The sequence below is a fragment of the Scyliorhinus torazame genome, chromosome 15, assembly GCF_047496885.1.
Source record: "Scyliorhinus torazame isolate Kashiwa2021f chromosome 15, sScyTor2.1, whole genome shotgun sequence".
NCBI lineage: Eukaryota > Metazoa > Chordata > Chondrichthyes > Carcharhiniformes > Scyliorhinidae > Scyliorhinus > Scyliorhinus torazame.
Genome location: NC_092721.1, coordinates 161,589,678 through 161,614,448, shown reverse-complemented (window position 1 = coordinate 161,614,448; position 24,771 = coordinate 161,589,678). Strand labels below are relative to the sequence as shown.

The 24,771-nt window shown below is 43.1% G+C and overlaps 1 protein-coding gene across 1 annotated transcript in view; it reads right to left on the bottom strand.

The window, feature by feature from the left end:
- The window catches only part of nbeaa (neurobeachin a), a 1,435,335-nt gene that overhangs the window by 1,149,145 nt on the left and 261,419 nt on the right, over positions 1 to 24,771 (bottom strand). Inside the window, exons 11-12 of the mRNA XM_072477018.1 lie at positions 4,559 to 4,667; positions 3,773 to 3,925 (exon numbers count right to left, since the gene is read on the bottom strand). Coding sequence (XP_072333119.1) covers positions 3,773 to 3,925; positions 4,559 to 4,667 — 262 coding nt within the window. The remainder of the gene's footprint in view (positions 1 to 3,772; positions 3,926 to 4,558; positions 4,668 to 24,771) is intronic.

Here is a 24,771-nt window from a genome sequence, read left to right as displayed (position 1 = left end):
TATTTTAAAGGAGACACAGTGGGGTGCCGTGGTTTAGGGAGGAACTTCCAGACCTTAGAGCTGAGATGACTGAAGGCACAGTTGCAAATAGTAAAGGGGGCGGGATGTGACTGAATGAATAAAAGGCTAGAGTTGGAGGAACACAGAGGGCTCTGTGTGTTTCTAAGGCTCGAGGAGGTTACGAAGATATGGGATGAGAACATGATGATGAGAATGCTAAAATGAAGGTGTTCAGCAGCCGTGGATCTGAGACTGAGTCAGGGTGAATGAGACTTGGTGTGAGCTAGGATACAAGCAGCAAAGTTTTTAATGAGTTCAAGTGGAATACAGAAGGCCAGCCAGCAAAGCACTGGAGGCAACACAAACATGACCGAGAGTTTCAGCAACAGCTGCGCTGAAGCAGAGATAAAGGCCAGAAACATTATAGTGGGAGACGATCTTAATTTTCTTTTAAAAATTGAGAAGCGTATGGAAGAGAATGCATTAACCCTCGTTTAAACCCGAGTCTCCACTGACTTACCCTGATCTACAGTTAACTTGAACGTCCCACAAACATTCACTCCCTCCACCACTGGAGCCCAGTGGCAGCAGTGTATGTGCTATCTACCAGTGGGGGCCAGTTTAGTTCTGTTGTCTAGACAGTTGGTTGGTGATGCAGAGCAAGGCCAGTAGCGCGGGTTCATTTCCCGTACCAACTAAGGTTATTCATGAAAGCCCGCCCTCTGAACCATACCCTTCATCTGAGGTTTGGTGATTCTCACAATAAATCACCACCAGTCTGCTCTCCACCCCAAAGGGGCAAGCAGTCTATGGTCATCTGAGACTATGGTGACTTTACCTTTACCTTCACCATCTACAAGATACACTGCAGGAACTCAGAAAAGCTCCTGAGACAGCATCTTCCAGACCCATGACCGCCATTGTCTAGAAGGGCATGGGCAGCAAATATATAGGAACACCTCCTTCTGGAAATTCCCCTCCAAGCCGCTCATCGTCCTGACTTGGCTGTTCCTTCACTGTTGCTGGGTCATAATCCTGGAACTCTCTCCCGAACAGCACTGTGGGTGCATCTACACCACATGGACTGCAGCGGTTCAAGACGATAGCTCACCACCACCTTCTAAAGGCCAATTGGCAATGGCAAGAAATGTTAGCTTAGCCAGCAATGCCCACATCCCATGAATGAATATCTTTTAAAGTTCATATTTAGCAAGGAGAAAAATCACGTTAGGCTTCTGATCGCTTTCCACCAAATTCATCAGTCAGGTGAGGACATAATATGACTTATCCATGTTACAGTTGAACAGCTGTAGGCTATGTAAACCTTTATACTTTTTGTATCTTTTATATTTTGTGTGCTATGGATTCTATGATGTGCATTTTGTATACGCTCACAGTAGATGGAGAGTTAATTTTAGTTGTGTGCTCGACTGAGGAAGTGCTGACCGTGTGACTTGAGTCAATTGGAACCACTGTTAGGAAAACAAAGGTAGTTTTAAAGGATTTATATTTGTATTGATAAGTATTAGAAATATGTTACAATTTTAAGTGGGTTTAATTTAATATTTCTGTGCCTGAAAGGGTAAAGATTATGTTGGACAAAGGTTTTGTATGTGTAGGGATTGGTTTCCATTCCAACTTTGATTCTATTGTGCTTAGAGAGAGTTACGGCGTAAAGAATAAATATAAATAGAAGGGGTTGCTTAGCAACTGGAGGCCCTTGTAAGGATAAAAAAAGCTTTTAAGTTTAAAGTGCAAGTTACAGACCAGAAGAACCAGGGAATTGGGACAGAATGTTTAAGACCAAGATATTGTTCAGAAGAATTGAAGGAGAAGTAAACAAAGTGTTCTAAGTTAAAGAGACAATTGCAGTAACCAGGTTTAAAATGGGACAGCAGCCTTCAAAGGTAAATCAAACATCTGGGGACATTTTAATACAGTCTGGTAATGAAGAGTTAAAGCAATTGTGAGAAGTTTGCACAGAAGTCAAGACAAAGAAACCTAAAGAGGGTTGATGCAAAATCATGAACTAGATTTCCTGTTAAAAGTAGAGCAGAAGCTTGGTTTAAAAATGTAATTTGGAAAACCAGGTCTGGATTTCAGAATGTATACGCTGAGGGATTGCACAATTATGTGGGAAGATTGAGGGCAGCACAGTAGCATAGTGGTTAGCGCAATTGCTTCACAGCTCCAGGGTCCCAGGTTCGATTCCCAGCTGGGTCACTGTCTGTGCGAAGTCTGCACGTTCTCCCCGTGTGTGCGTGGGTTTTCTCCGGATGCTCCGGTTTCCTCCCACAGTCCAAAGTTGTACAGGTTAGGTGGATTGGCCATGCTAAATTGCCCTTAGTGTGCACAATTGCCCTTAGTGTTGGTTGAGTGGAGTTACTCAGTTATGGGGATAGGGTGGTGTGGGCTTGGGTAGGGTGCTCTTTCCAAGAGCCGGTGCAGACTTGATGGGCCGAATGGCCTCCTTCTGCACTGTAAATTCTATGATTCTATAATTCTATGATTGTGAAGCTTGTTTTTGGGAGTGGAGTTTGGGAACTCTCACATAACAAATATCTTGGGGCTTCTGAGAAGACATCTACAAACATTTACTTGGGGTTCAGAGTGGAAAGCGTATTTGCCTACAGTCATCTTGTGCGCTTAAAAAGGACTTTGTGTTGCTGAGACCACTGTAGATTAAGATGTACTTTGTAATCAGTGTTAATCTTAAAAACCTGTGTGTAATTGTTAAAACTACAGGGAGGGTAATAATAATAATAACTTGTCACAAGTAGGCTTCAATGAAGTTACTGTGAAAAGCCTCTAGTCGCCACATTCCAGCGCTAGTTCGGGGAGGCCGGTACGGGAATTGAACCCGCGCTGCTGCCTTGTTCTGCATTACAAGCCAGCTATTTAGCCCACTGTGCTAAACCAGTCCCATCATAATCCCATTTTCTTCATGTTTAATACATTTTTTTCTTGCCTTTAAAACAAATTTTGAGGTCCTGCGACTCCATTCCTCCACTTTTGTACAAAAAATAAAAGTTACCGTCTTTTGAGCCATTGTTCAATTATGGCATCTTCCCATCTAATTGTTATGTAAACTGGGATAACACTACATTGTAACAAGGACTAATGACGTGAATAAAGAAGGGAAAGTGGAGGGCAGGTGTCCGAATTTGTGTGACTGGTTGCAATCAAAATATAATAGGAAAAACAAATATATGCTTTGCAAATAAATTATGGATTAATGATCTTTGGAGTTATAATCAAATGGATGCGGGGATCAGCAAGTCCTGTGAATATTTATTTTGGAAAGAGGTAAGAATGGACTGTTTACGTGTTATGTACATGCTGTTTGGTAGATACTCAGGGTCGCGAACACAACTCATGAATTAATGAAAGCAAGGTTCAGAAGATGGGGCCTTCATGAATAACCTGAGCTAGTACGAGAATTGAACCCAGGCATCGTTCCGCAACACGAACCAGCTGTCCAGCCATCCAGCCAACTGAGCTAACCAACCCTTTCCTAATACCAGTGCCTCAAGTGTTTCCTTGTCCAAAATGTATCACCTCATTTCTGAACCTCTTGCGCATCCTGTCAACATTCACTATTAAGGATCACACATAAAGAAAGGCACACATCTCATACCCCAACAGAGAATCAAAAAATCTCTCCATAGAGTGGGGGCAAAATGATTATGCAGAAAATTGGTAAGTAAGAAGGGATAAGAGGATGCATTTCCCTGAAACATACAAGTGCTCCCAATGTTCTCTTAAAACATACCTTTGCAGGAGTATGAATCCAGATGGCAGGATTAAAAAGAATGTGATCACACAGCTGTTTTAATAAAGGAGCTCCATGGGTCAAACCATCAAGGTATTTAGCAAAGGACAAAAACTGTTCGAGGACGGCTCGTGTTATGTGAACTCTGGATGACTATATGCAGAAGGAAGAAAAATCAGAACATGTGGAAATTAATGAATTTTCTTTCAAATCACAATCGTTATCCCCTGATTACATATTCTATACAATGTAATTTTTAAACATCAAAATCATATTAAGTTTGGGGAAACTGAAAACATCTCATTGCTATGTCATTTAACATATCTATCTCATATGACAACAAAATCTGCCTAGTCAAACATATTAATTCAGCTATAAATATTTAGGTATTTTATAAGCATGTTGAATTACATAGCTAGCCCGCTATATTTCAAAATGATTTCTTACTTACTCTCGAGATAAAGAATGAAGCTTTGAAAATAAGCTATCCAACAAAAAAATGAAATAGGTTTCAAATTCTACTGAATATAAGAACTCCCATTATAAAAATAAGTTATTCTCATTTAATATTATTCCAAAATATTTCAAAAGTACAGCACACAAGGATTTAAAATAGTTACTTCTGTAAATAAAAAACTGTCAAACTGGAAACAATATTATGAAAAACAAGTTTGTCTACATATCATAAAATTAAATATTATTCATTTAACTTTGTCAATCAGGTACAACCAGATATTTTTCCAGATTCTAAATTAAGATATTATGCTCGTGTCTTGATAAACTTACCTTTTCTAAGAGGTAGCCAATTACTAAGAATCCTTTTCCACCCAACATTTGTTCTTGCATAGCCACTGAGCTCTTCAGCAGCTCAACTAGAAAGGCCAGAAGGGTTGCACTGCACAAAGGTATGCCAAAAACAGTTAGAAAGTTCGAAAGAAACACTGTTTTCCTTATTATTCTTGTATAATTTTCCACACGGCTTGCTAAAAGCTTGATTGCATTAAGAACAAAACTACCTCAATTAATTTTGAAGCTAGAAATTCATTATTCGAGAACTTCTAAAATTTCTACTTGAAAAATACTAAATCAATACAATTCCTACAGTACAGAAGGAGGCAATTCGGCCCATCGGGTCTGCACTGACCCTCGAAAGAGCATCCTACCTAGAGTCCACTACCCCGCCCTATCCTCGTGAACCTCGCACATTAATCATGGCCAACCCATCTAGCCTGCACATCTTGGAACACTAAGGGGCAATTTAGCAACGCCGATCTTCCTAACCTGCATCTCTACCTTCACAGTGAACCTCATATTTCATGAGGAACAGAAGTGTCCAGAAGATTTTTGCTTTTCTGCACTGTTGGTGAAGGCAAGGAAAGGGATTACATAAATTACATGTTATTTTCGCACAACATTTGGTATCAAAGACCGGTAAGTGCATTGCAGTCACACATTTGAGTGATCGGAACGAAGTTACTGATTGGAATGAACTTACCTCTCTTTGATGTGGTTGATGTTTGTAAACATTAGAGTGTCAGCACTTAGAGTCACTCATTGATGAAGGGAGATAGATGAATGAATCAAGGTTGCAGATGTTTTGTGGAAGCTTTCAATCACAGCTAGAACTACGAGATCTGAATGAATGGCTTGCAGCTAATGGATCTGAGGGATTTAAACACAAGTCACAGCTGTTCTCCTTCTAGAAACGGATATGCGGAGCTTCCAGGTAAGTGTTACAGCTGGCATTGTTTTCACTGCTCCTGTCTGGACTATTCTTGAGCTTCCAGACAGGGGTCTATTTTCTCGGGGGGGTCTCAGTAGCGGGTCCCTTTAGTTAGGGAGCCCCTCTGTGGGGGGTTCCTTTAGTTAGGGGGTCCTGTGGAGGGGTTCCTTTAGTTGGGGGGTCTCTGTGGGGGTTCCTCTAGTTGGGGGGTCTCTTCAGTCAGGCGGTCAGGGTGGGGGGGGTCTACCTATTAAGCGGGTCCCTGGGGAAGGTTTCCCTATTAAGGCGTGCCTGGGAGGGGTCTCCCTATTAAGAGGGTTTTGTGGGAGGCGGGTTTCCCTAGTTAGGGAGTCCCTAGGAGGAGGCGAGATGGGTCATCCCCATACTTGGAGGAAGGGGTGGCATCCGTAGCCGGCACGCGAGGTCCCCGAAAATTGCAAGCATACGCGCCCACGCTGCCGGCCCATCGGGGGAGGGCATCAGGTGACGTCCTGAAGCCATCCCAATAGTGTGCAGTGTACTCAGCGATGACGCTATCTTTGAGGGGCGGGGCATCCAATAACGGCTCCACCCCGATTTTGGCGTCAAAACGGATTATCCGGCCAATCGCCGAATGCGATTTTGCCATCGGCAAGTGGAGAATCCAGCCCCAAACTCCCAAACGGAGAATCCCAGCCACTGTACATGCTTGGATAAAAGTAAAATTTTTGTCACCAAATGTTTATGAAAAAACATTTAGGTCAACTTTTGCACAAGTATTATTTTCAAAGGGTTGAATTGTTTTGTGCCGAGGTCTACAGAACATATGCAACCCGATCTGCGACTCTGCGATATTTTGGATTGACCTCTTTCCTTCTTAAGAGTTTCCCGGCCTTCCCACTCGCCGTGTCCCTGCCTGCCCACTCGCCACGTCCCTGCCCGGCCCAGCTGCTCACCGCGCCTCTGCCCAATCCACTCGTTCACCACGCCCATGCCCAGCCCGCTTGCTACGCCCCTGCCCGGCCCATCCGCTACCCTGCTTTCGGTCACTTTCCCGCTCTTCTCACCCTCGCTCACAGCACGTTACCAGGAGAGAAAGCAGCACGTGTGAGAGCCGGGCAGAGAAACAACAAGCTGGAGAATCTGGCAGGAAAGCAGAGAGAGAGAGCCAGTGAGAAGGAGAGACGATATGCGGTTGTTGAGTAAAAAGTTAGGATTTTTAGGTCAAAAGCCGAGGCTCAACCTCTATATGAGATCGACTATTACTCATGTATATATGATGTATGGTGCAACAAATTTAAGGTGATGAGTGCTAAATGCAACACGGAATTATTGGGATATATCTAAAACTGAAGTGGCTTTTTTCTGGAATCCTCAAAGAAAACAAACTAAAAGAAATTATTACAAAAAAATTGTGCAAACAGAATAAATCAGAAAATAGCAATAGTCAGCAATTACATTTAAATTAAACTAATAAAATCTCCTTTTCATTTCTGCAGGGAATTGGGCAAGGCAGTGTCAGTTTTTATTTAGCTCCATGTGGCCTTTTAAGATTTCAAAATGGCACATGCACACGACTGATCTGAAATGCACTGGATGTCATATTGATAAAGGATTTGCACACACACAACGTTTGGCCACCAGCAGCATGTAGAGTAGGTAGATCATGCTGTCAATCATAATGCAACATTGATCTGATGCCATGCTACCAGTTTAGAGCTCCACACTACAGCAATAGTCCCCCTCAACATCACAGTTGAATGCATTTGACAGTATGCGACCCTCTCACTGCACCACCCAGCAATATTTAAAGGGTTCATCAACTACTTGTTGTTGTTGAATTATTTCTTCCAGCTGTTGCTGCATCTACACATTTGGGGGAGCTTGCCTAGATTTGCCTAGATTTACAAGAAACTTGAGTTTCTATAAGGCATGGTCTGGTAAGTGAAGAATCTTTTTGGTGACGTACAGATTCAAAAGAGCACTCCACCTAGGCCCATTTCCCCACCTAACCTGCACATCTTTGGACTGTGGGAGGAAACCGAAGCACCCGGAGAAAATCCAGGCAAATACAGGGAAAATGTGCAAAGTCCACACTGACAGTCATCCAAGGCCTGAATTGAACTCAGATCCCTGGCGCTGTGATGGAATCCTTACAGTACGTCGGTGTTGATGAGCTATAGTTAATAATAATAATAATTGCTTATTGTCACAAGTAGGCTTCAATGAAGTTACTGTGAAAAGCCCCTAGTCACCACATTCCGGTGTCTGTTCGGGGAGGCTAGTATGGGAATTGAACCCGCGCTGCTGGCCTTGTTCTGCATTACAAGCCAGCTGTGCTAAACCAGCCCCTAATGACTTAGTTGAGATAGCTGTGGGAGTCGGTGGGCTTGTAATAAATATTAATGGCCAGTCTATCATCATAAATGGAGACAGAGAGGTCAAGGAGACAGAGAGGTCAAGGAAGGGAAGGGCAGTGTCAGAGAGGGATGAAGGAATGAAAATTGGAAGCAAAAATCAATCCATTTTTTAAGATCCAGACAAGAGCATGAAGCAGCACCGACTGTCATCGATGTAACGGAAAAAGCTGTGGGAGCAAGCCTGAGTAGGACTGGAACAAGGAATGTTCCACATGACACACAAAAAAAACCCAGACATAATAGCCATGCAGGTATCATGGCCACACCTTTTATTTGAAGGATTTGAGACAAGTTAAAGGAGCAATTGTTGAGTGACAGAATTGTTGAGTGACAGAGCGGATTTTTTGGACCTCAAGAAAGAAGCGGAGAACCTTCAGACCCTCTTGGAAAGGGATGGATGTGTAGAGAGATTGGACATCCATAGTGAAGAGGCGGTGGTTAGGGTCAGGAAACTGGAAATTGATGATATGACATAGGGCATCAGAGGAATCAACTGGACAAGTGGAGAGAGGATTGAGTCAAACATAGGAAGAAATGGATTGTGGGGCAAGAACTATGGGTCTACCAAGGCAGTCCTCTTTGTGGATTTTGGGAAGGAGGTCGAAGCGGGCTTTGCGGGGTTGGGGTGCTATGTGGTTGGAGGCTGTGGAGGGAAGATCCCCAGAGGTAATGAGATCCATGTCAGTCCTGGAAACAATAGCTTGAGGGGTTGAGTGGCCTACTCCTGCTCTTTATTCATATGTTTCTATTGTCATGGGCGAGGCATTTTCAGAACCCCAAAATGTATCATGGAGTTCAACCAACCTCTCCCTTTAATGTATTTGTTGCTTTTCCTAGCACACGGCTTGTTCCCTAGGTGTGGGATTACAATTATGGACACGTGGGTTTTTAAACACAAAACAATGTTTATTGCATGAACTCAATTTAACATCTTAAATAAACATTGGATCTCTTAACACCCCTTACTTCACAGATAACTCAGAAAATATTGCAACAGTAAATAATTCCTCAAAATGTTCCTTCAAACTTCCAAGAGACTTAACACCTTTAAACAGAATCACATCAGGTTAAATGCTTTACTATTATGAGTTTAAATCACCCAAATGATCCAGAGATAGTCTTTCATGGCAGAGATCCACTTCATTGCAAACACAGACACTCACAAGCTCTTTTCAAACTGCAGCTCTCTGGAAACACACAGACACACACAAGCTGCTTTTTAAAACTGCAGCTCTCTGGAAACACCCAGACACACACAAGTTATTTTTCAAACTGCAAAACTAAACTGCAAAATGGCTGATCTAAAGCCCAGCTCCACCCACTCTCTGACATCACTGTTTTCTGAAAGGTACATTGCTTAAACATCCATGTCTTAAAGGTACTCTCATATGACACCTCCCCCCAAGAAAAAAAACAAACCATCAACTTCAAGATGGTTTCATTTTTCACTTTTGCACCATCCACGAAGAAATGTACACAGTAAATATACCTTTTTGTTTCTCAAAAAAAAACACACGCAAACAGGTATAATAATATAGTCCATTTTTCTTTGTTCTTCTTCCTCCAACCGAAAACCTTCTCAATTGATCACATTTGTGACAAAGCATCGGCGATCACATTTTCCCGTCCTGCCACATGTACTATTTTTAAATGAAATGGCTGCAACAATACACTCCAGCGAAACAGCCTTGTATTGTTATTCCGGAATCGCTCCAAAAACATCAAATGATTATAATCAGTAAATATAATGGTGTCAGATGGATTGCTGGTCACATAAATGTGAAAATGTTGCAAAGCCAGCACCAAACTCAACGTCTCCTTCTCAATCGTCGAATACTTTTCTGGTGAGAATTATATTTCTTTGAAAAATAACCAACAGGCCGCTCTAGCCCTTCGTCGTCGTCTTGTAGCAGCACCGCACCTCCGCCCACATCGCTCGCATCAACAGCCACTTTGAAGGGTTTGGTATAATTTGGGATGACTAACACAGGAGCAGTGGTTAACACAGCCTTCAGGCCATCAAATGCCTGTTGACACTCCCCTCCCGCTGGAATTTGTTACGCTTCTTGAGCAGGTCCATCAGTGGAGCGACCACACTGCTAAAATTTGGTATAAATTTCCGGTAAAATCCACTCATACCAAGAATTCGCATTATTTCCCATCGTGTCGACGGTATCGGAAACTCCCCAATAACTTTCGTTTTCACATCCCGTGGGACCAGTCGACCCTGTCCGATTGTATGGCCAAGGAAAGTGACTTGGGCTTTTCCAAATTCACTTTTGGCTAGGATTATCACCAAACACGCCTCCTGAAGTCGATCGAATAACTCCCTCAGATGTTTTAAATGTTCTTTCCATGTCTGGCTGAAAACTACCAGATCGTCGATGTATACCGCACAATTGGGTAATCCTGAAACAACTGTATTAGCTAACCATTGAAATGTTGCACAAATGTGACAACCAGGCATTACTTTGAACTGGTATATACCATCTGGAGTCACAAAAGCTGAAATCTCCTTCGCCCTTTCAGATAAAGGTACTTGCCAGTAACCTTTCAGTAAATCCAATTTGTAAATAAAAGCGGATTGTCCCGCTTTGTCAATGCAATCCTCCAAATGTGGGATAGGATCAGAGTCCGTTCTTGTAACTGCATTCACCTTTCGATAGTCCACACACAACCGTTGGGTACCGTCTGGTTTAGGTACTATCATTATGGGTAAGCTCCATTGGCTGCAACCCACTTCAATTATGCCATTCTTCAGCATACTCTCAATCTCTCTGTTAACCTGTGCCAATTTTAAAGGATTAAGTCTATGTGGATGTTGTTTGCTAGGAACAGCATTTCCCACATCTACATCATTTATAGCCATTTTAGTACTTCCCAATTTATCTCTACAGACTTGCCCATGCGATATCAATAACTCTTTCAGGTCAGTTTGTTTTTCCTCTGGAAGGTAACTTAACAATTCATCCCAATTTTTAAGAACATCCTCGTTTTCCAATTTGTTTTGAGGTACGTCAAATTCACAGTCATCTGGATTTGGTTCGTCACTTTGAGTTAGAATCATTAAAACCTCCTTTTTCTCTCCTTCCCTTTCAAAGTACCTTTTAAGCATATTCACATGACACACTCGGTGAGTCTTTCTTCTATCTGGTGTTTTTACCACATAATTCACCTCACTTAATTTCTTTTCAATCTGATACGGTCCACAAAACCTAGCTTTTAAAGGCTCATCTACCACTGGTATCAACACTAAAACTTTATCCCCACTGGCAAACTACGAACTTTGGATTTCGTGTCTGCTACCCGTTTCATCACATTTTGTGCAACTTTTAAATGTTGTCTAGCCAATTCACCTGCTCTTTTTAATCGTTCCCTAAAAGTTGACATGTAATCCAATAGTGTAATTTCTGATTTCTCACCCACCAAATTTTCCTTAATCAATTTAAGTGGTCCTCTTACCTCATGACCAAAAATTAGTTCAAAAGGACTAAATTTGGTAGCCTCATTAGGTGCATCCCTAATTGCAAACAATACAAATGGGATTCCTTTATCCCAATCCTCTGGATAACCTTGACAATACGCCCTCAACATTGTCTTTAATGTCTGATGCCACCTTTCTAACGCTCCCTGCGATTCTGGATGGTACGCAGTCGATTTAAATTGTTTTATTCCTAAGCTATCCATAACTTCTTTTAATAACCTTGAAGTAAAATTTGTTCCTTGATCCGATTGAATTTCTGTGGGTAGTCCATATCTAGTAAAGAATTTAAGTAACTCCTCCACAATCCTTTTAGCTGTAATATTACGAACTGCAATGGCCTCTGGAAACCTAGTAGACACATCCATTACAGTCAAAAGATATTGATTCCCACTTTTTGTTTTAGGAAGCGGTCCTACACAACCGATTAGGACCCTTGTAAAAGGTTCCTCAAATGCTGGAATGGGTATTAAGGGCTCTAGTTTTATCACTGCTTGAGGTTTCCCCATCACTTGACATGTGTGACATGATTGACAAAATGTAACTACATCTTTATGTAGTCCAGGCCAATAAAAATGTTTCTGGATTTTAGCTTGAGTTTTCCTCATTCCCAAATGACCTCCCACTGGTACCTCATGTGCAACTCGCAACACCTCCTTTTTATACCCTACTGGCAATACTACTTGATTAACTTCTGCCCACTTTTCATCCGCCTGCATATGTACAGGTCTCCATTTTCTCATCAAGACATCATTTTTACAGTAATAACACTGTTATACTCTCAGATGCCTCTTCCGTATATGCTTTCTGATACATTCGGTTTATTTCTACATCTTTCTGTTGTAACTCCGCCAATTTTCCTGAACTAAAAATATCTGCCTCATCCTTCACCTGGTCTTGTTCTTTTTCAACCAGCTGATCAAAAATCATTTCTGATAATTGGACTTCAGCTTCACCCTTTGATTTCTCCTCGTCTTAACCTGTGACTTTGCGACCTTGTTTGTGCACAATCCGGAAAAATCCCAGGATATTCGTCCTTCAACACTTCAGTTGACTGATTTTCCAATGGCCTATCAACCACAGTAGGCATCACTCCCACCTGCGATCCAGCTATATCATTACCCAAGATAAACTGTATTCCTGGACAAGATAGTTTATCTATTACTCCTACTACCACTTCACCACTCTTCACTGGACTTTCCAACCTTACCTTATATAATGGAACGCTACTCCTCTCACCCTGAATTCCACATATCACCACCTTTTCTGGCAACATTCTTCCCAAACTACATAATTCCTCATCTCTTACCATTAAAGATTGACTAGCCCCTGTATCTCTTAAAATTGTGACTTCTTTACCTGCTCCTCCTGATACACATGAGTAAACTTTACCCACACAAGTAAATTCTTTAAAGACATCTGGCACCTTCTTAACAATTACTTCTTGAACAGGCTGTACAATCGTTTGCACCTCCTTCGCTTCCCTTGGGCTTTCCTTTACCACTCAATCCCCACTGCCTTATCCTGTTTTACCACATCAGCCTTCCCAGTGCTTTTCTTCAACCCCCAACACTGTGACTTTACATGGCCTAGTTTATTACAGTGAAAACATCTGAAACTTTTCATTTCTTTTCCACCCTCCTGGATTTCTTTTTTAATCTGAGGTACACTCTCGTTGTTGTCTCCCATCAGATCACCTTTACCTTTACCACTTGAGTATTTCTCATGTCCCCAGTTTCTATCCCTCACCGGCTGAAACTGATGTCGGAAACCAATCTTTGATTTATTAACTAATTCGTAATCTTCTGCCATTTCCGTGGCAAATCTCGCTGTTTTAACCCTCTGTTCTTCCACGAGTTCTCACTACATCAGGAATTGAATTTTTAAATTCCTGCAAAAGTATAATTTCTCTGAGAGCTTCATACGTTTGGTCTATTTTCAAAGCCCTTATCCACCTATCAAAATTACTCTGTTTGAGCCTTTCAAACTCCATGTATGTTTGACCAAATTCTTTCCTTAAATTTCTAAACCTTTGTCTGTAAGCTTCAGGCACCAGCTCATATGCACTTAAGATGGATTTCTTCACCTCCTCATACGTTCCAAATACCTCCTCCGGTACTGATGCAAACACTTCACTAGCTCTACCTACCAGCTTTGTTTGAATCAGTTACACCCACATGTCCTGTGGCCATTTCATTTGTTTAGCTACCTTCTCAAATGAAATGAAAACGGCTTCCACTTCCTTCTCGTCAAACCTTGGCAATGCTTGAACATATTTAAATAGATCCTCACCACGTCTTCCACTATGACGCTCTGTCTCATTATCCTCATCCATCTCCTCCAACTGTACGTGTCCCTTTACGTCTGCCAATTTTAACTGATTGTCATGTTTCATGGCCATTTTCTGAAGTTCAAACTCCCTCTTTATCTTTTTCCCTGATCTGTATCTCCCTTTCTTTTTCTTTTTGTTCTGCTCGGGCTATTCTTTCTTTTCTCCTTTCTTCTCTCTCCTTTTCTTTTTCCTCTCTCTCTCTTTCCTCTCTCTCACTCTCGTATGCCAGCCGCTTTAATTCTTTCTCATGTTCCATTTGTTTAATTTGCAACTGAATTTTTGCCATTTCCAATGAGTCAAACTCTATCTCAAGCAACTTAAAATGCTTAACCACCGCCATAATTACCTCATCTTTTCGCATTTTGTCAGGTAATGTTGACTGCAATGTTCTTGCCAAATCTAACAGTCGGCTTTTCGTTTCTGTCCGTAAAGTACTACGTGTGACATTCTCCACCCCCAAAAACTTCTGAGCCTCTGAAAGAGCCATTGTTCACAACACTCTCCCCACTTAAACTAAAATACCACACCAGAAAAGCAACAATCCTTCACTGTCTTTAAATTTACAAAAGCCAATCCAATAGATAGACTTTTATCCCCCTCGAGCCCCCAATTGTTATGGGCGAGGCATTTTCAGAACCCCAAAATGTATCATGGAGTTCATTGCAACACAGACACTCACAAGCTCTTTTCAAACTGCAGCTCTCTGGTAACACACAGACACACACAAGCTGCTTTTTAAAACTGCAGCTCTCTGGAAACACCCAGACACACACAAGCTCTTTTTCAAACTGCAAAACTAAACTGCAAAATGGCTGATCTAAAGCCCAGCTCCACCCACTCTCTGACATCACTGTTTTCTTCAAGGTACATTGCTTAAACACCCAGGTCTTAAAGGTACTCTCACATGACAGTAGGTTCTCAGATATTGATACAGAGCACTCATCACCAGCCTCTACCACTGGTAGTGTTTACAAATACATGCAAGTTACAACAGGAAAACAAGCTGTTAAGTCCTATCAGTTCCTATTGACATTCACTCTGTACACAAGCAACTGACCCTAAAATTAACTTGCCCTTTTCCTATATCCTTTTATTCTCTTTCCCTTCATTGAGCTATTCAATCCAATCTTGGAATTGAAAACTTTTGCTTCAACTGCTAACACAGTAAATAAATTCTGTAGCCCCACCTCTTTTGCTCTCAAGTCCAAATCTCTTATATCTTTTTCCATGGCCCCTCCCTTAAATTAACAGAATCATTCCACAACTATTTACACTGTCCAATCCTTTCATAAATTTAGACACCATCACATTGGCCTGGCCTATTATCTGCACTGTTCTAACTAACAAGGTCCCAATTCCTAAATCTCTCAATTTAGCACATGAGCCAAAATCCTTCTGATTTTAAATAGTAGACCATTGTTTGTTCTTCATAGATATCAGACAGTTAAAGACGATGCAATAATTCATTTAAATCTAACCCTGGCATTAAATATAAAAAATCAGTGGAAACTAGATCCAGGTTAATGACACCGCACAAGGGGCGGGATTCTCTGACCCCCCTCCGGGTCGGGGAATCGGCGGGGGGGGCGGCGTGAACCCCGCCCCGCCGCTCTGAAGCCGGCTGCCGAATTCTCCGGTGCCGGGTTTTGGGCAAGGGCGGGGATCGCGCCGGTCGGGGGCCGTTGGCAGTGGCCCCCCGGCGATTCTCCGGGCCCCTTTGGGCCGAGCGGCGCCCATTTTCGGCCAGTCCCGCCGGTGTGTATTAGACCATGTCCATACCGGCGGGACCTGGCTTTGAGGGTGGCCTGCAGAGTCCTCGGGGGTGGCGCAGGGGGATCCGGCCCAGGGGGGCCCCATGGTTGCCTGGCCCGCAATCGAGGCCCACCGATCTGCGGGCGGGCCTGTGCCGTGGGGGCGCTCTTTCCCTCCGCGCCGGCCTCTGTAAAGCTCCGCAATGACCGGCGCGGAGAAGAACCCCCCTGCGCATGTGCAGGAAACATGCCAGCGGTTCTGCGCATGCGCCAGAACATGCTGGCGCTCCTGCGCATGCGGCAATTCACGCCGCCCATCGGAGGGCCTTCAGCGCCAGTTCACGCGCCGCCGACCACTCCAGCGCCGGCCTAGCCCCTGGAGGTGCAGAGGATTCCGCACCTTCCGGGCAACCCGACGCCGGAGAGGTTCACGCCACTCCTTGGCACCTGTACGGCCCGCCCCGCCGGTTCCCGGAGAATCCCGCCCAAGATCTCTGCTTTGGGCACAATGGGATCCTGAGTTGGCCACAATTAGCACATAAGTAAGCATGACTGACAATCTCTGGACTCGCAGTGTGGCATTTTGTGGTTAATGGATGCCACATATAGTAATACACAGGGCCCTGTCATATGCAAAAAGAAAGAACGTGTACACATCTCGTGCAGGTTTCAGCTAAACAAAACAATAGGTAGCCGCAGGGCAATTCATTCCACAGGACAATGCCTTGGCCAATCAGAGTCAAACTACCTGGTTTAAATTTCAGACAATGCTTGGCCATTATCTGTCAGTAATCGTCAACAGGTGCATTCTCCATGGCAACGCCTCTACCAGAGTTCACTTGGCAACTAATCAGCAACCTCTTCTCAAACAGTATAAAGTTGCTGATTCCCCTGACACAGGTATTCTTGCGATTGTTCAGATGAGTGAAAGACAAAAAGCTATTTCAGCAATACTCAAGTTCTGTACTGCGAAACTGTAATGACTTAGACTAGGCCTTTGAGATTGGCCATTAGAATACGAATTCCCTGATTAATGGCCCAATCAAGGAACCCCTTTCTCTGTATATAACAGGGAGTGTCAGATCCTCTGCACTCCCAGTGTAGACAGCATGCTGATTGTTCTGCTGCTGGTTTTGTAAATAAAAGGAATTCCGGTGAAGGGACTTCTGCCTCCGTGGACTTATTACACAAACGACTATAAGCATATTTATATTTTAGTATTCATTGACAATGTTGTGCAATTGAAATAATAACAGCATGATTACTGTGTCCAAAGGATATATTTCTTTTCTATGTCCTTGGAGGATACACCTCAGTAGCAAATAAACAGAACTACTAAGTTTGGAGCATCTAACCCTAGAAAAAAAATGCTTTTTCACTTCAACCAATTTATACTTGCTACACAGATTTGGGGCTCCAGATCTCTGCAAAACATGCACATGAATAAACATACTATAATGAGTCATTTATATGTATGCACATGCACTAAAGAAGAAACTATAAAGTATCAAATGTACTTTTGACCGATATAATTTAGTCATACAAAAATTGATCCAACGAGATTGTCTGTCTCCCACATCCTAGGCGGTGGAATTATATTCGTAATTCATTGATACCAGTGCCAAATCTGATCATGCAAAGCACCAGGGATCAAAGAACCCAACATTTTACCCCAGGTTGTTGTGATAGTGCTGATTCCTTCCAAAGACTGGAGATAGTCATAGAGGTTTACTGCACAGGAAAGACTCTTCGGCCCATCACGTCCACACCGGTCAAAAACAACCACCTAAGTATTCTAATCTCATTTTCCAGCACTTGGCCCATAGCCTTGTATGCCTTGGTAATAAGTGCACATTTAAATACTTCTTAAATGTTATGAGGGTCTCTGCCTCCAGCACCCTTTCAGGCAGTGAGTTCCAGACTCCCACCATCCTTTACGTGAAAACGTTTTTCCTCAGATACGACTCCTGTCCCTTACTTTAAATCTATGTCCCCTGGTCATTGATCCCTCTACCAATGGGAAAGGTTTCTTCCTGTGTATTCTATCTATGCGCCTCTAAATTTTATACATCTCAATCATGTCCCCCCTCAGTGTCCTCTGCTCCAAGAAAAACAACCTTGTCTATCCAAACTCCCTTTAGAGCTAAAACTCTCCAGCCCAGGCAACATCCTGGTCAATCTCCTCTGCACCCTTTCCTGTGCTACCACATTGTCCTATAATGTGGATCTCTGAACTGCACACAATACTCTAGCTGTGGCTTAACCAACGTTTTGTACAGTTCCAGCATAACCTCCATACTCTTAAAAGCTACGCCTCAGCTATATGCCTTCTTAATCACTTTATCCACCTGCCCTGCTACTTTAAGGGGCTGATCTATATGCACACCAAGGTCCCTCTGATCCTCGGTGCTTCCCAGGGTCCTGACGTTCATCATGTATTCCCTTGCCTTGTTTGTCCTGCCCGAGGCCATCACCTCAAACTTGTCTGGATTGAATTCCATTTGCCACTGATTAGCCTGTCTCATAGAATCATAGCACAGCCTTAGATTACAGGATGATATAGATCGTGGCACAGTGGTTAGCATTGTTATTACTACAGTGCAGAAGGAGGACATTCGAGTATGCACCGACCCTCTCAAAGAACACCCCACCGAGACCCACAACCCAACCTGTCCCCCTAACCCAATAACCCCACTTAACCTATTGAATGCTAAGGGGTAATTTATCATAGCTAAGGCAATCCACCTAACCTGCACATCTTTGGAATGTGGGAGGAAACCGGAGCACCCGGAGGGAAACCTAGAGAGACACAGGGAAAACGTACTAACTGCACACAACCAGTGACCCAAGGCGGGAATTGAACCCAGATCCCTGGCGCTATGAGGCAACAGTGCTAACCACTGTGCCACGATCTATATCATCCTGTAATCTAAGGCTGTGCTATCCTCCTTATTATTTACCAGCCCACCAATTTCCGTATCATCATGAACTTACTGATTAACCCTCCTACATTCATGTCTAAATCATTTATAGAAAACACAAACAGCAAGGACCCCAACACTCATCCCTGCAGGATCCCACTGGACTCAGGCTTCCAGTCAGAAAATACTCCTTAACCATCACCCTTTGCTTCCTGCCACTCAGCAAATTCTGGATTCCATTTGCCAAATTTCCTTGGATCCCAAGGGCTTTTAATTTGTTATCAGTCTCCCACGTGGAACCTTATCAAAGGCCTCGCTGAAGTCCCAAATGCATTGCCTTCATCTACATACCTGGTCACCTCTTTGAAAAATTCAATCAAGTTGGTCAGACATCACCTCGCCTTTCCAAACCAGGCTGACTGTTTTTGATTAATCGCTGCCTCTCCAAATGCAGATTTATTTTGTCTCTCAGAATTGCTTCCAATAGTTTCCCCACCACTGAGGTTAGACTGACTGGCCTGTAATTTCCTGGTTTCTTCCTTCCTTCCTTCTTGAGTAATGGTACCACATTGGCTATCCTCCAGTCCTCCGGCGCCTCTCCTGAGGCCAGAGAGGAATTGAAAATTATTGCCAGCACCCTTCCTATTTCCACCCTTGTCTCATGCAATAGCCTGGGATACATTTTGGCTGGCCCTGGATACTTGTCTACTTTTAAGCCTGTCAGACCACTCAGAAACTCCTCTCTGTCTAAGGTAATTTCTTTAATTTTATCACAGTCCTTCTCACTGATTTCTATACCGACACCGTCCCTCTCACTGGTGAACACCATTCCCATTTTGCTCGCCTAATTTCCTTTTTAAGTTCCTTCCTACACATTCTATATGCCTCTAGTGTTTCTGCCGTTTTTAGCCCTTGATATCTGCCATAAGCTTCCCTTTTTCTTTTTATCCAATGCTGTATATCCCTCAATATCCAGGGCTCACACGATTTGTTGGATTCATACCTTTTCTTTATTGGAACATGTTGGCCCTGTTCTCTCCCTATTTCCTTCTTGAATGTGTCCCACTGTTCTGTCACAGATTTACGTAAAAATGTCTATCCCCAGTCCACAGTTTAGAACTTTGATTTCAGGCCCACACTTGTCCTTTTCCATAACAATACTGAATCTAACAGAGTTATGATTGCTGTCTGCAAAATACTCTTCAACCATTGATACTTCAACCATTTGCCCAGCTCAGTTAGCTAAAATTAAGTCCAGCACCACCACCTCTCTTGTAGACCTTTTACGTACTGGCTTAAAAAGTTCTCTTGAATGCTTTTTAAGAATTCCACTCCCTCAAAACCTTTCATGCTCTGACTACCCCAGTTAATGCTTTTACACTTCTCTGAAATATATGCCTTTCTGCTCTTCTATTTCTCTCGGACTTTTAGGGAACTTCTAGAAGAAGACTCCCAGCAATGTTATTGCTCCTTTTTGGTTCTTAGGTTCTATCCATAAGGTTTCATTTGAAGAGCCTTCTAAGATGTCGCCCCTCGTTACTGCTGTAATTGATTCCCTATCAAAATTGTACACCCTCTCCTTTTTTTACCTCCTTCCCTGTCTTGTCTGAAGATCCTGCATCCTGGAATATAGAGCTGCCAATCGGCCCCTCTCTCAACCTGTCTCAGTGACAGCAAAGACATCATACCCCCATGTTTTAATTTGTGCCATCAACCCATCTGCCTTGTTCGTCAGGCTCCTTGCATTAAAATAAATACCATCCAATCATCCCAAACTCCCTTGTGACTCAACTGGCCTAGAACTTCTATGCCTTCCTGGCTCACTTGCTGCCTCTTTTAATTTTGGCTGTGCATCTCCCCATACTGAACCTTCTCTCATGATCCCCCCCCCCAAACAAGTTAGTTTAAAATATCTGTAACAGCACAAGCAAGCCTCCCTGCAAGGATGCTGGTCCCACTTCAGCTCAGCTGCAACCCATCCAACTTGTACAGATCCCTCCAAAAACCATCCCAATGCCCCAGAAATCTAAAGCACTCCCTCCTACACCATCTTTCCAGACACGTATTCATCTGGACTCCTAAAAAGTAAAGTCGCCATAGTCCCAGATGGCCATATGCTGCTGGTGGTGCTTTAAGCTGAGGATCACCCCACTTCAGGTGAGGGGCAAGGTTGAGGAGGCGGGCCTCCACGTATAACCTCAGCCGGTATGGGAATTGAACCCATGTTGTTGGCCTCGCTCTGCATCACCAATCAGCTGTCCAGCCAACTGAGCTAAACCAGCCTAGGTTTAAAACTTCTATTTCTAGACTCACTAGCAGATGGCACCGGAAGTAATCCAGGCATTACTATCTTGTGTGTCCTGTTTTTTAATCCACTTCCTAGCTCCCTAAATTCTGCTTGTAGGACCTCGTCCCTTTTCTGCCTAATCGTTGGTACCAATGAGTACTATGATATCTGTTTGTTTTCCCTCCTCCTTCAGTGTGCCTTGCATCCGGTCAGTGACATCAAATGAGTCAAATGAGGACTTCTGTTGGCCAGGTTACAGAAGAAAACTGATGGGTGTACATAACCAAATGTTTTATGCACTAGAAAGTCTGTATTCAATATCAAGCAGCGTGGAGGAGTGCAGTTTCAACTTAGTGCAGGTCCTTGAATAGATCTTGGAACGAAACCTTCCCTACAAGACCTCCAATAGCCCACCATGGTACAGCATCTGATAGTCAATGCCACAGATTGCCACAAATGGGATACTTTAATAAACCAAATTTATATGTATATTAGGAACAAGAGGGTAGCTAGAGAAAGAGTTGATCCACTCAAGGATAAAGGAGGGACATTATGTGTCGAACCAGAAGACGTAGGTGAGGTCCTTAATGAGTATTTTGCATCAGTATTCACAAAAGAGAGGGACACAGTGATTGGTGGTGTCTCAGAGAGATGTGTAAACACTTTAGAACAGGTCGTTATTACGAGGGAGGAAGTGTTAGGTGTGTTAAAAAGCATTAAGATAGACAAATCCCCAGGGCCAGGTGGCATCTGTCCCAGATTACTGAGGGAGATAAGAGATGAAATCGCTGGGCCTCTAACAGAAATCTTTGTGTCCTCATTGGCCACAGGTGAGATCCCAGAGGATAGCCAGTATTGTACCGTTATTTAAGAAGGGTTGCAAGGATAATCCGGGTAATTATAAGCGAGTGAGCTTGACACCAGTGATAGTGAAATTGTTGGAAAAGGTTCTCAGAGATAGGATCTATGCACATTTGGAAGTGAATGGTCTTATTAGCGACATAGAGCATGGTTTTGTACGAGGGAAGTCATGTCTCATTAATTTAGTTGAATTTTTTTGAGGTGACGACAAAAATGATTGATGAGGGAAGGGCTGTGGATGTTGTCTACATGGACTTTAGTAAAGCATTTAATAAGGTCCCTCATGGCAGGCTGGTGCAAAAGATTAGATTAGATCTATGGGGTCAGGGGTGAACTAGCTGGATGGATCCGGAACTGACTTGGCCATAGAAGACAGAGAGTAGCAGGGGAAGGATGTTTTTCCGAATGGAGGTTTGTAACTAGCGGTGTTCCGCAGGGATCAGTACTAGGACCTCTGGTCTTTGTAATATATATAAATGACTTGGAAGAAAATGTAGCGGGTCTGATTAGCAAGTTTGCGGATGATACTAAGATTGCAGGAGTTGTGGATAGTGATGAAGATTGTCAGAGAATACAACAGGATATCGATAGGCTGCAAAATTGGGCAGAGAAATGGTAGATGGAATTTAATCCGGACAAATGCGAGGTGATGCATTTTGGTAGATCCAATTCAGGAGGGAGCTACAAAATAAATGGCAGAACCAACAGGAGCATAGAGACACAGAGAGATCTGGACCTGCAGGTCCACAGATCTTTAAAAGTGGCAGCACAGGTGGAAATGGTGGTAAAGAAAGCATATGGCATGCTTGCCTTCATCAGACGGGTTATCGAGTACAAAAGCTCGCAAATTATGTTACAGTTATATAGAACGTTGGTTCGGCCACATTTGGAATACTGTGTTCAATTCTGGTCACCGCACTACCAGAAGGACATGGAGGCTTTGGAGAAAGTACAGAAAAGGTTCACCAGGATGTTGCCTGATAATGGATTGGATTGGATTGGATTTTTTTATTGTCACATGTACCGAGGTACAGTGTAAAGTATTTTTCTGCGAGCAGCTCAACAAATCATTAAGTACATGAGAAGAAAAGGGAATAAAAGAAAATACATAATAGGGCAACACAACATATACAATGTAACTACAAAAGCAATGGCATTGGATGAAACATACAGGGTGTAGTGTTAATTAAATCAGTCCATAAGAGGGTCATTTAGGAGTCTGGTGACAGTGGGGAAGAAGCTGATTTTGAGTCTGTTCGTGCGTGTTCTCAGGGTAATGAGGGTATTAGCTATGAGGAGAAATTGAATAAACTGGGATTGTTCTCCCTAGAGAAACGGAGGCTGAGGGGCGACGTGATAGAAGTTTATAAAATTATTAGGGGTACAGAAAGGGTGAACAGTTGGAGGCTCTTTCCCAGGGCGGAAATGACAATTACAAGGGGGCACAAGTTCAAGGTGAGAGGGGAAAGGTTCAGTGGAGATGTGCAGGGGAAATGTTTTACACAGAGGGTGGTGGTGGCGTGGAATGCACTGCCAAGTGAGGTGGTTGAGGCAGATACGTTAACGACGTTTAAGACTCATCTGGATATGCACATGAACAGACGGGGCATAGAAAGACACAGGTGGTTGGTCTAGACAGGACACGTGATCGACGCAGGCTTGAAGGGGCGAAGGGCCTGTTCCTGTGCTGTATTGTTCTTTGTTCAAATATAGACTGGGGTAGTAGTAGTGTAAAGGGCAGGGGGTGAGGGCAAGAGTTTTCGACAATGTGTTCAGGAAAATTCTCTACAGCAGTATGTTTCCACTCGAATGAGAAAAGTGAGCATTGTTGGGACCTAGTCCTTGGGAATGAAGTGAGTCAAGTGGATCAAGTGTCAGTAAGATAACAGTTAGGGGACAACGATCATTGTCTCATAAGGTTTAGGCTGACTATGGAAGGGGACAAAGAACAATCCAGAGTAAGAATAATTAACTGGGGGAAAGCCAACTCCACTGGGTAAGAATGGACCTGGGCTGAATAAATTATAATCAGAATTTGGCATGATAAATGGGCTACTGCGGAATAAGAGATCGTTCGGACACAGATCAGGTATATTCCCTCGAAACGCAAAGGTAGGGCAAACAAATGTGGAACTCTCTGGATGACAAAAGAGATAGAAATTAAGATAAAGACCATAAGACCATAAAGCGCATGGGATTAAGGGTAGTGTATTGAAATGGATAAAAAGCTGGTTAGCAGACCAGAAACAAGAAGTTGGAATAAATGGGTCTATTTCCGACTGGCAGGCTGTGACTAGTGGGGTACAGCAGGGATCTGTGTTAGGACCCCAACTGTTCACTTTATATATTAATGATTTGGACAAGGGAACTAAATGTCTGATCTTCTATCTCCACATTTGCAGATGATGCAAAGTTGGGTGGGAGGGAGAGCTGTGAAGAGGATGCAGAGATGCTTCAGTGGGATTTGGGCAGGCTGAGTGAGTGGGCGTATGCATGGTAGATGCAGTATAATGTGGCGAAATGTGAGATTATCCGCTTCTGTAGCAAAAACAGGAAGGCAGATTATTATTTAAATGGGTGTAAATTGGGAGATGTGGATACTCAGCGAGACCTTGGTGTCTTCGTGCATCAGTCGCTGAGAGCGCGCAGGTACAGTAGGCAGTAAAAAAGGCAAATGGCCTTCATAACCAGAGAATTTTAGTACAGGAATAGGGATGTTTCACTGCAATTGTACAGGGCATTGATGAGGCCACACCTGGAGTATTGTGTGTAGTTTTGGTGTTCTTATCTGAGGAAAGATATTCTTGCTATGGAGGGAGTGCAGCAAAGGTTTACCAGGTTGATTCCTGGGATGGCGGGGCTGTCATATAAGGAGAGACTAAGTCGGTTCGGATTATATTAATTGGAGTTTAGAAGAGTGAGAGGAGATCTCATAGAAACTTATAAAATTCTAACAGGATTAGACATGGTTTACATAAAGAATGTTCCCGATGGGGAAAACCTTTTAGGACTAAGGTGAGGAGAAACTTCTTCACCCAGAGAGTGGTGAATCTGTGGAATTCATTACCACAAAAAGTAGTTGAGGCCAAAACATTGTGTAATTTCAAGAAGGAATTAGATATAGCTCTTGGGACTAAAGGGTTCAAGGGATATGGAGGGGAAGGCAGGATCAGGGTATTGAACTTGATGGTCAGCCATGATCATAATGAATAGCGGAGCAGGTTCGAAGGGCCAAATGTCCACC